This window comes from Cyanistes caeruleus, chromosome 2 (genome assembly GCF_971803275.1).
Source record: "Cyanistes caeruleus chromosome 2, bCyaCae1.hap1.1, whole genome shotgun sequence".
In the NCBI taxonomy this organism is placed as follows: Eukaryota; Metazoa; Chordata; class Aves; order Passeriformes; family Paridae; genus Cyanistes; species Cyanistes caeruleus.
The window spans coordinates 51,235,642-51,248,071 of NC_141702.1; the positions used below are offsets into that span (position 1 = coordinate 51,235,642).

The following is a 12,430-nucleotide window of genomic DNA, read 5'->3' on the forward strand; positions in this document are numbered from 1 at the left end:
GGTGGCGGGATTTCATGAGCATATGTGCAAAAGGTGAGGCTTCAATGATTTTTTTAATGAAAATGTGGGATGGCTGTCTTACCCTATAGGATACTCTCTTGCAAGGCAGAAATCCTGGTTAATTTCTCCAAGTCATATATTTTTTCAACAATATAAGATAAGTAAAATTGTCTACATTACATTGGCTTTCATACTGGCTTTAGGACTGGCTTTGAGACCCTGGCATGGAAACACACAATGAACATATATGGGTACATTGATGAAAGGAACCCATGGTCCTTTGCAGTCTAGCTGTTATTGAAAACAGCTATGTAATGGTTCAAACTCCACGGAGCAACCATGTGCTTCAGTGCTAAGGTTTTAGACAGTCTAAATTGTGAACAATACCACATCTGTGCTCCCCTGTATTTGTTGCCAATTAGGCAACTGTAAAGATTATCCACTAGTGAGTCAGGTGTTCTATGAAATGCAAGTGGTTTAACCAAAACCAGAACAGAGTAAAACTGTGCATGCAAAATAAACTTCTAAGTGATTAAAAAGAAAACAAAATCACATCACAAGTAGACAATATGCCTGTGAGAAAAAAAAAGGTGCATTTTATGACTAAATACCCAAGGCATGCTTATCATTCTTAATTCAGCATGCAAAACACTATGCTGAGGTGCCATGCAGAAAGAGACATGCAAGAATCCAATTTCATTAGTTGCAAAACAAAAAAGGCATTTAATCAGAACAGCTCCTTAATCTGCCAGAGTTGTGGCTGTCAAGCATTGCAAGGAAGGCCAGGGAAGAGTGGGAAAACAGGTGTATGGCACAGAGGGAATAAAATAGAGTAGATCCTGTTAACTTAGAGAAATATGTGCTCCATGCCGAAAGAGTGACCAATTAGTGCCCCTGAAATCCTTCCACATGGGTGAGGATTTCAAACTCTCTAACATCAAAATAATAGATATGAAAATAAGTTTTAAAATTTCTACTAAAATAGAACCCTTTCTCCTACCAATAAAAAATAAACTATGAATTAGAATATTAGAAATACTACTGAGAACAAAATACAGGAATATCAAGCAAATTATCAAGTACAAAGCATAGACTATATCCATGAAACTATGTGACTTTCTGCATCAAAAATGCTATTTGACTTAGGAAATGTCTGTAGAAAAATAAAGGTACAAGTCAGACCTAATGTTCTTAATAAACAAGCTTTCCACCTAAGGTTTTAATCTTTATAAGGAAAACTTGGAAAATTAATTCTGAAAGAAATGCATAGTAATTCTTCCTTGACAGGCAGACAAAAGGAGTACAAAGAAGTTTGGGCAGAGCACTTTGTTAATGCTGAGACAGTACTGCTTCAGCTGAGCAACTGTAGTCCAGGGACAAATGAGACCAGAAAATCTATGAAAGAATGTTCAGCAGTTCCTCTGAGAAACTGTCACTTATCACAAGCATGTTAGACAGAAGGTAAAAAATATTTTTGAGGCCCATTTCTCAAGAGATAAAATCAGAAAGCAGTTTTTTATACCATGCTCAGTTGGCCTCTTGTGGTCTATGTTTAAATATATCAGTAAAACCCAACTGTCACTGTTGCAGTTGTGATATTAATGGAAAAGACTTCTGGATTAGAAAAAAATGTGTTCATGGCTAAAGTTCCACTATTATCTGCTGTAAATGTCTGAGAACCTCTAAATACTTCTCTTTCATAAGAATTAAAATATAAGTCTTAGAAGTTATTTGATATTGATACAATTATTGTGGCTTAAAGGAGGACATCCATGAAATTTGTCAGTATCAAGGATGAATACTAACCAGCAAAACTAGAGAACCAGCTACATGAAGCATCTTAGCAAAAAATCATCCTTATATGGCTTCCTTGAATCCCTTGTGTACATTTCATTAATTTTTTATTGTTAAGACTGCAGTGTCATGATGAAACTTTGAGTCGGTGAAGAATATTTCAGCTTAATTTGCTAAAATCATCACAAGACCATTAACTGACCTCCAGTAGATTGATGTGACTTAAAAATTCATTAATTGATATATTTAAAAAACTGTATTTATTAATGAAACCTAAGGAACTGAGCTTTACTTTTAATGTTAATTTTTTGAGCACTATCAAATGCCATATTAAGTGAACTACTTTTCTATAAATTCTTGCTTAAAATTTGTATAAAAATAAAAAAACAAACAATCTTAGAATTAATGTATGTTAACTTTTTGTAGCAGAAACATTGTAAAAATACTTTGAAAAAAATTTCTAAATTAAATTACTATTAATGATACTATAAATCCATATGTTTTGCCTAAGGAATCAGAAAATGATGTTTGATGTAATTAATCACAGAAAACCCCAGTATGTCTAGGCAAAGGAATTTTCCATACAACAATTTATTTTTTTTTCCTTGACAAATGGTAATATGGAGATTGATAGAAATTTATCTTGTTTGAAAGAATTGAAGTGTAAAGGTGATTGTAATTTAATTCCTCAGCTGATTTGCACTCAGAATTCTGTTTTGACAAAGTTCTTTACCATAAAATATATAGACAGATAAAAGGATAAAAAAATACCAGATTGTAAAGCTAAATGGATATTAGAGTTATTAAAGTGCTTTTTCCCCACATTTATCTATTCAGTAAAATGAATTACAGTAATACTTCTGTTCACAAAAGTGCAGTGTAAAATGAGTGCTTTGCCTGAGAAAGACAAACTAACCAGGTACTGTTTGGTGGCACTCCTATCAATGATATCCATAAATCAAGGCTGATCACACCTGCCCTCTACTTTGCTTCTCGGAAACACCGAGTAGTTTTTCTGGAGTCTGGATGTTCCAGCATTGCCTTTCACAGCCAGTGGGTTGACCAAAGCTTGTTTTGAAGGCAATGTGGGTTTTTTTCTCCTCCCACAAAATATATCTGGCCTCAGCACACCAGCCATCTGTTAACTTCAGGGGCCAACAAGTGACTTGAGAGCAGTTGCTTTACAGATGGAGTGCCACGTGGACTTTGGGAGATGGTAAGGGGCAGTCCTTTTCCATTTCACCGAAAAATTAGATTAAGATATTTTATGAACTATTTCCACTTTTTGGAGCCTAAACCTGTCACCTGAGGTTTTCATTCACCTGTAAGCCATCTGATCACCCCATGTCTTTCAGCTCTAACCTGTGGTTTCTTACCATAAGTCTGTCATACCACACTGGTATGGTGCCAAACAAACACTGGAAGGGAAGGATCATGTCTTTTATCTTCTGAAATTCAGGTTGCTACAGACTTCCCTCTCTATCTCACTGCTCCCCTTCATGGTTTTCCCAGTTTCCTTGTAGCTGGAAAGGTCAAAACTTAAAAAAACCAAACCCTCCCTTCCTACAGCATGTCTGCTCTTCCTCAGGAGAGTGTAAAATAGGCCAGGGAGCCTTATGGGAAAAAAGGTTTTGAAAGAAACTTTTTTTGCTGCTTTTAAATGTCAGGAGAACTGTAAAAAAGATCTTGAAGATCTCCATGAAAGTATTTCTCATGTGAATTGTTGATGGTACAGCTGTCTAAATCCAAAAACTAGGTCATTTACATTACTACAGGGTGTTATTTTCTAAATCAAAGCATGACTTGCAGTCTCTGGAAAGTTTGGCTAATCATTCTCCCCCTCTGAGCCTAAAGCCATCCCTCTGTTTATAACTGGTTGTCTTTAGAAGTCCTGGAGGTGGTGCACTGTTTTGTTATCTTTTAATGGAACCCGCTGCCTCTCCATGGCACTCTTTGAGAACAGGAGACACAAACCTTCTCCTAAGAGAAATCCAAGGTTGTTCATTTCCCTTCCACAAAAATCTGTGTCCTCCTCTCCCCTTTGTGAGAGCCTTTCTTTCTCAGCTACGTCCTTCCCAGCTCTGTCTGAACCTGGGCATGTCAAGAGGGGATGTAAACCACAAGGCAGAGATAAGAAAAAACCCAACCAATTCACAGGTGTACCAGTGGAGAGCTTGTTGAGCAAATAACTGCATAAACAAACTTTCAGGGCTTAGTGTGTCCTTAAATATTCTCTCCTTGACTCTTTTCATGACTATTATTGCTTTTCATTCCCTGGGTTATGTCCTCTCTACATTATGTCTAGACTTCAGCAAGAAGAATGTTTATTAAATAAGGTCAGGTTAGACTTAGTACCATGAGTTGATGTTTCGTCATCATCCATAGCTCTATCTTCTTTTTTTGGTGAGGAATTACGTATCTGTGTTATAATAGATTAGCATGGAGGTGTGGGAAGAGAGAAGATAAAGTACAGAAGTGATAGATCGACTAAGGTATTTTGTATACCAACAGCAATGGAAGTTCTATTTTTGAAGCATTTTGGAGTTAAGCCTTGCTATTTCTGGAGGAAAAACCCCCAATAAAACAAATAATAAGCTATTAACAATAAGCTCCTTTCTCTTGCATCTTAGCCAAAAGAAGCATGGAAAATTTTAGCAATTTCCACAGCCTTCCACTGACTCTACTTTTAACATAACCTCGATTTTAATTCATGCACTGTAGACAGAAAATTAGAAGCTTTAATAAAACAGCCATTAGCTCTTATGCTTTATTAAAACTATTTGCACACTCTTTGTTGCTCTTGTGAGACCTTTCAATAATAAAAACCACACTTTTAATACATAAAAGAGCAAAAACTCTCAGGGAAACAGAAGAATATTAGAACAGAGTTCAATGATATAGGAAAGTACCTGGATAAAAATCCCCTTGCGCAAACATGTCAATCACATAGCGACAGAATGCATATTGATCTAACAGAGCAAAAAGGAAAAGAAGAGTAATGAAGAAAGTAAATTTAGAATGTAATTTGTATTTAACAGTGAATAAAGTTTGGCAGCACAAAGACATCTCAGTAGCCTTTTCATAGGTAGTCTTACTTATTACATATTTATGGTTCTTTCCTGACCTTCAAGTGATTCACATGTTCAGAAAGTGACAATTTCTTGTCCAGATCTAATTCAAAACCTCTAGCCAAGAACTGCAGAGCTTCCAGTGTCCCAGAGCTACCACCTCTTTTTCTGGGCTGGCTTTGCTTGCCATGTAGCTTAACCCCATGCACAAGTACAGTGCAAACTGCTGCCTGGCCATATATCTCATAGACTTTTCATCGTCTGTGAAGATCAATTTGACAGACAGCTGATACAAAATGTAAAGAAAAGGTTTTGTATCACAGTATTTTGCTAATATGTTTTTAACCCTATAATAAATATGTATATTTAGTAAATGGGAATATAAAAAGAACTCTGCATACTTACATTCCTATAGAAACAAGGCTTTCCACAGAATTCTACTGTTTCACCACAGAATCATTTTCCAAACACTAATCTTTACAAATATTTATGTATATGTTAAATATATATATATATATATATATATACATATATATATATATATAAACTATACTATTCTATACTATTCAGAAATCAAGGCTTCTGAATCTAAATAAAATGCTGATTCCAGAAGTGATGATTGTCTATTGACTTCTATACATAAGCAGAGATGGAGAGCTTAACAAAAATTTCTAACACTAAGAATGGTGAGGAAAGTTTATCAGCTTTAACCGAGTACAAAAGAATTTCAGTATTGCTGGATTTTTCAGCAGATCAGATAAAACAGCTTGTTGCTCCAGTGGACTCTAAGGGGCATTTGCTTTGAAAGCTAATGTTGATGTCTAAATGCCAGCTCTGGTTAGCTAAGTTAGTTCTCAGTTGTCCTTGAAGCATATTCATCCATCTGTCCAAGACTCTTTTAGCACAGTTCCTACACTGTAGAAGTTACATCTCTTTCTCTCCACCTCCTGTGGCATCTCTGTCCTACTCACTTACAAAGCCACTTGCTTTCCCTGTCAGCAACTCCAAAATAAAATTATGCTGGCTTTGGCATAATTAAAGTTTTTAAAATGGCATTGCTGTTACATTTAAATGCAAAATGTAATTCCAAGTATGTGACACTCATTATATTATGGACTTTCATGCACAGTTCACTTCTACATCAGTATCACTTGATGCTGAGGCATTTATGTGACTGCTGCTCTATTAGATGACTGATACAGCAGTCCTTGGATGAACAACTACAGCTCTCAAGTCATTATTTCCTATGCAGATGTAGAACTTAGGAAAGAGTTTACCAACTCAACAAATATCCAAACACTTTTTCTAGTTGAGAGAAGCCAAGGCAACTGTATTGTGTTAGTGAGATGGCAAGGGTAATACCAGTCAGGATTGTGAAGCCTGGGGCAAAACTTTCAGCATGTACAGAGGTCTGTGGCTGTAAACACTGCCCTTAAAACCTCTAATGAATATCTGTAATTATCTTTCATATTTGGGAATTTAAATTTATCATTTTGGCTGGCTCTAACTTTGGATTCCGTCCTTAAGGCTACAGTATTGGCCCTAAATCAATATATTATTCTAAAAAAATAAAAATAACAGCGTTTATGTGAGAAATCATGTACAGATCTGTTTTCTTGAGCCCACCTAAAGCTACTGAAGTCAGCAAAATGTTTGCACGGACTTGGACACTGTTGCAATAGGGCCTCAATGAGTATTTATAAATAAAATGGAGCAACACCAATGCTTAAGCCCAGAAAGCAAATGGCTGGGCACAGTTCTTGCACAAAAAGCTGCTTTCTCTTAGTTCTCCTTTGGCAAAACAAGCTGCCTCTATCCTTGCTGACTCTTGGGAAGATTTCTTGCAACATTTGGAGCATTGTAGATAGGACTTCTAGAGGATACAGGACAAAACTATGGTAGGGGAAAACATCCATGGCAGACCACAAGCCTGTGCAAGTTCTATTTAAGTTGTGATGTAGACATAGCATGAGGCTCTAGAATCACACCATTTAATTGATATTAAAATAATCTATTATTTAATAGTAGCATAGACCAGAAATAACCAAACTGTGTTGTTCATTATGTTTATCTTTTTGTTGTTGTGGGGTTTTTTTTGTATTTCTTTTATTTTGCTTTGTAGGAATATAATTTGAATAAACTTTAAAAAAATCCTTAATCTTGATTGTATTTTAGAAAAAAGATTTTGTATTAATTTTCTCCTCATATTATTTCTTTAGCAACTCAACACAAAAAAATGGGATTCATAAAAGAAATTAAAGGCAGATGTGAAACTCTCAATAACAAAAATATAATTTCTATACGGCATAGCAAGGTGCACTATAACATCCTATTTAAGTTCATAGGAATGTTACCAATCAGTAAAGACTGAAATCTAAGGAATTTTAAATGAATATGATTTTCCAAGTGTCTCTTCATGGCTAAAAATCCATTTTAATCTAAACTCCTGTATTAAGAGGAAAATTTCACACTTTATTTTTCACCTTTAACTCCATAATGATGGCAAAAAAATATTCATATAAGTACTAATAAATCATGTCAAAATTTGGGACTAGATTCTTAATGATAAATGTACTCACAGATGTTTCTCTTGTTGGGCTTAGTGTGATTTACCCAGGGAGATGACCTATCTTTTTTAATTTTAATTTCAGTACCAAACGATGCAACAACTCTTTTGTGATCACTGCTATATTTTTTGCATTGTTTCAGATAAGCTTGCAGAACTACTCCCTTGAGCAAGTAAACATAAAGATTGCAGGATCAGGAGATCTCTGCAAAACTGCATCGACTTCTAAATTATGTTCACCTTGGGTCACAGTGGGACTGAAATATAAAAATGAATTTTTTAGAGTATCCAGCTGTGCAGCAGTGGCTTATGGTGGAAAAAGGAATCTCGACAGTAGGAAATGAAGCTTTCACTAGATGTGTGTAGGCCTGTCTTCAGTGATAAAGGCAGTTGAAGAGGCTCCTTCCTTCCTCCACTCCAGCTGCTTATTCTCATTTTCACCTGCTGGGATTCCGTGCACAGTCACTGGGGTCACACTCTAAAGCAGACTTGCAAAGTGATCTGTTAATGTTTGATGTCAAGATGGATCATTTTGCTAATATTTATCGGCTAAAGTTGTTGGGAATCCCACAAAAACAAAGCAAAAAACAAAAAAAAAAAACCCACCACTATTCTATTGATCTTTGTAATCTTTGATCCCTACTTAAAATATTTTGTTGTCATCTGCACAGCATTTCTTTTTGAGAGCTTTATCCTGAACAGTATGGAGAGGCTCCCACTGAAAATCTGCCAGAGAAAACAAAAAATTAAAAGAGATTTTGACCTCCCAAGTGAACTGAACAATTTGCTGAACTTTGTTCTTGGTCACAGCAATCAGTGTGGTAGATGCTGCTTTGATTCCATGCCTCATAGGTCCTAATATTTCAAGTAAAAGACATAATTAACTGGAATACAAATAAACATTAAAAAATACTAGTTCAGCACACTATGCATATCAACAAGTGGGCTATCTCAAACTCTCTCAGTTTTCTAGAACAATATAATTTAGGCAATTCCTGAGGGGTCCAGAGTGATGGTTATGAAACTTTGAGAGAATGTGATGAGGCACACTCAGATAACCAGACAGGGATGGCTTCTTTGATGCTGAGGCACAAACTTTATCTGTTAGCTGTTATCTGTGGTTAACAGCTGAAAGGATCAGATAGGTGCACTGTGTAACACTGAGCTGCCTCTTCCAACGCCAGAATGATCCCATGGCTGCAGTGTGGCAGCTCATACAGAAACCAGGTCCTGCTGCCTTCATTCATACAGACTCGTACCTAATGCTGTGGAAATGCCTCAGGGAAATCAGGGGACCAGTCTCAGTGCAACCTGGGACCCAGGCTTACTCTGGCAAAGTTAACACCTTGTTAACTACATGGTGTCAATGCACGTTGATTCTTTGTTTTATCACTTAATTTATTCCTTTCACCAGTGTAATAACATTTCTTTCCCTTTTGGAAGGAATTTGAAAGCTGTTTACATTAAATTATATCAAGCGGGTATTTCGCTATGCTGTACAATACCTGACAACCTGACAGTGCCTCGTACAATATGATGTTAGATAAATTATTACACCACTGTGGCTGCTTTCATTATGGTTACAGAGAACATATGCAGATGTAGAAACAAACCAGAATTCCCAATAGGTCATTGGACAGTCTGAATTTTCAAAAATAACTCTGCTTGCAGTCATTAGATGCTACTGAGCAAATCCATGAAGTCTCAGACCTATCTGAAGAGAAATTGGTCCTTGGTAAAGAAGTATTTAAATTAAAATGAAACTTTAGCCATGAAAAACTTGAGAACCTTCTGGTTATAAAAATTAAGCTTATTTTATTTTCTGTAGTCATGTCCTAGGAGTGTGAGGTTTGTGTGGAATTTATTTGTACTGGAGTTTTGTTTTTCATGGGTGGACTTTGGTCCTTGATAGGTTTAACTCCATTCTCTCTCTTTCTTCCCTACTACCTTTTTAGGATCTTCATCTGCTTCCTCCTCATTTTGTTTACCTTTCTTGTCCGATTTAGTAACAGTCTGAAGAGCTTTCTCCTCCTTAACTTTCGTTTTGGCCTTTATTAGCCCAGTTTCTGTTGTTTTTGTCTCTGCCTGCTTCACCTTCTCTGCCGTCTTTGCTTCTCCTTTTCCATCCTTCACTTCCTTTTTAACTTTTGCTTCCACTTTAGTGCTCTTTACTTTCTTCTCCTCTGCAAGTAATAAAGAAAAAGCTTTCAGTGTCATTCTCTTCCCCCAACATAATATTCAGTGCCATTTACTTTATACCGTGCTATTAATAATGAGCATTTCTTCATTATTAACAGCTTGGTAAGATCTGATGAAACCTATAATCCCCTCAAACCAGGGAGAATTAAACAGAAATATGAGATCCAAAGAGGTTTTATATTATATATTATATATTATATGTATATATATATATACACACTATGATATATATGATATATAGTATTTTTTATATATATATAAAAATATATTTTTAATATATTGAAATATAGTGCTATACCACATACTTGGCTGATGTTCAGTATAATAGAATATGCCAAATAATAAGTGTTTCTAATATGATAGTTTTTAGGGTATAAATTAGGGAGGAACATGTTGGTCATTAAGTAAACAAATATGGGAAGTATTATCTGAACAAGTTTAGACTTCAGTGTTTATTTCTGTTGTAAGCTGGAAAAATAGTGTGTGGTTATTTTTAAGGGTTGCTTTCATGCATCGATTCTAGGTCTCAGTCCAAGAACTTTTGAGTTCTTGAGTCTGATCAGCCCCAGTTCTGGGGGCTGAAAGTCTGAGATGCTCTTCAGGAGAGTGAGGAGGCTTCCAAGGAGAGTTGCCAAACAGTAAATACTGTAATTGTAAATATCAGTAGCTGAAGCTACAGAGCTTGGTGAGACCCCAAGCATTCTTTCCACTTTTATGTGTCAGCAACTTTTTCCCACCTGAGCCATGCACGCTCCCAATATGTATGTTTTTAGTTCACTCCAGTGGAAAATCCAATAGTAGTATAAACTACCACTGGATATGTTTTAAATTAATCTGTTTAGTGCAAAGTTCATACTCTTGGTTTCTTCATAGATCTAAATTGCCCTTGAGGCAAAACATGCATGCTACCAAATATCTGTTTTCTGTAAGAGTCTAGACTTCTGTTAAACCACTGAGATGTTTAAACTGATTTTATCAATATGTAAGCTGAAATATCTGACTACTGCAAACCAGAATTCAGATAATTATGTAAGAGCATTTCTCCCAGTCAAACGCAGGTATTGCCAGCTAGTGGAGAATTAATATCCTGAGCTAGTTGTAGTGAAAATGTATGTCAGATCTCTTGCAGGTAGGCTTACTTTTTTAAGTGAAATGGTGGTTCATACTTTTATTCTTAATTTGAAATTTCAACAGATTTTGAAAGGGATCAAGCACAGAATTAACTCCAGGATGTTGTACAGACATTTTGATTCTGATTATATATTAATTTAATTTTAATTTCATGTAACTGATTTTTCACGCACATTTACAATCTCTGCTTGAATAAAATAAAGTTTTTTATTTCAATGTCAATTGAAAGTGCATTTCAATGTCAATTCAGTTTAAAAAAATGTAGTACAGATAAATAAATACCTTTAGGAGGAGGTTTCTTTTCAGCTTTTTCATGTCTTTCAGGTGCATCTTTTTGAGTTACTAGAAATGAGGACAACTGTATATTAGGGGAAAAAACTCACAAAGAAAATATTGCCAAAACACATTATCATTGCTGGAAATTTCACATTTTCTTACTATTCCTATTTTTTAGTTTTCAAAATTCTTGTTTTCAGATTCATATAGTGGGGTAAAAAACTTCAAAATGTCTTTTGGGGCTCCCTTAGCAGAGGACAAGTGAGTCACACAGATCTGAAGCGCCCTAGGGAACGTTTTTACTGTATATTCCAGATGAAACAAACTTGCTCATGTCATGTGCTGAGCAGACACGGACTTGGCCTTGTGCTGCAGCCAACAGGAAGCCATGTGGCTGTGTTTGTCTTACAGAAAGGTGTTTTTCTTAGCTTGGGCTCATTGTCTACAAGCGCAGCCATAAGTCTGGTGCTCACTTCAGAGCCCAGCTTGAGTGAGTTCATGTCTGCATAAGATACACTGTGCAAACACACACAAGACTGTGCTCCAGAAAGGCTGCTGGAGTTTTATGCAGACCTCCGTCTTTGCCCTCTGGGTCACTATCCAGACAGAATTCCAGAACAAACCAGCCTTGAGAGTTAATTACATTTCTTTCAGCTGATAACTACATAATAGCAACATCCTCTCTAACTGAATTCCATCCTGGAATTCCAGCCTGTAGGAGAACATGATTGATATTTAGACTGGGTTTTATTTTTTTTAAGATGTTTTTAGACAGCGTGTTTAAAAACACTCATGTCGCTGAGGTTTTCTGGAGCCTTTAACAGAGTCTGAGGAGTTAACCTTGCGTCTTTGCAACGAGCATAAAGAAAACCTGCTGACTGTGTGGGAAGTAGCCACACGATTTTCAGTATGTCCATTCCCCAGAGCTGGCCAGGACCCGAATATTTTCATTTCCTAGCTATTGCAAGTGGTTGAAATAGCCCTTCTGATGCCATAGGGACTCACGGCAGGGAACCTACCCAAGAGAGGGCAGCATGGCTATGTCACACTGCAGCCACAAATCTCCACAGCTGCAGTGTCCAAATTCTTCATAAAATTTTCCAGCCAGTGACTGGAGTCATGGCTGCTATTAAACACATTAAGGCTCTAAGTGATTATTTGGTTAGCTAGAAGAAGATAAATGGGTAAAGAGGCTGGCTGCTTATTAGGACTATCTCAGTGATTCTTGGAAGTTATTTGCTTTTCAAATCAACACAGACACTATGGGCATTTATTTTCTCTGGCTTACTTCAGCATGATTTCATTTTATGAAAAAAATCCCACACTTTCAAGCTATACACTGAAAGTAGAAAAAAATGAACAGTATCCCTTTAAAAGAGAGTCTGGACCATGGCTA

General features: G+C 36.3%; 1 protein-coding gene across 32 annotated transcripts in view; it reads right to left on the bottom strand.

The window, feature by feature from the left end:
- The window catches only part of TRDN (triadin), a 232,834-nt gene that overhangs the window by 143,215 nt on the left and 77,189 nt on the right, over positions 1-12,430 (bottom strand). For 17 of the 32 annotated variants that reach the window (XM_086876924.1, XM_086876936.1, XM_086876937.1 and 14 more), the window contains 3 exons: positions 11,041-11,100; positions 9,417-9,611; positions 4,704-4,763 (listed from right to left, as the gene is read on the bottom strand). In XM_086876924.1, the coding sequence (XP_086733050.1) occupies positions 4,704-4,763; positions 9,417-9,611; positions 11,041-11,100 (315 nt within the window). The remainder of the gene's footprint in view (positions 1-4,703; positions 4,764-9,416; positions 9,612-11,040; positions 11,101-12,430) is intronic. The other 15 variants (XM_086876943.1, XM_086876942.1, XM_086876938.1 and 12 more) reach the window with 1 other exon arrangement.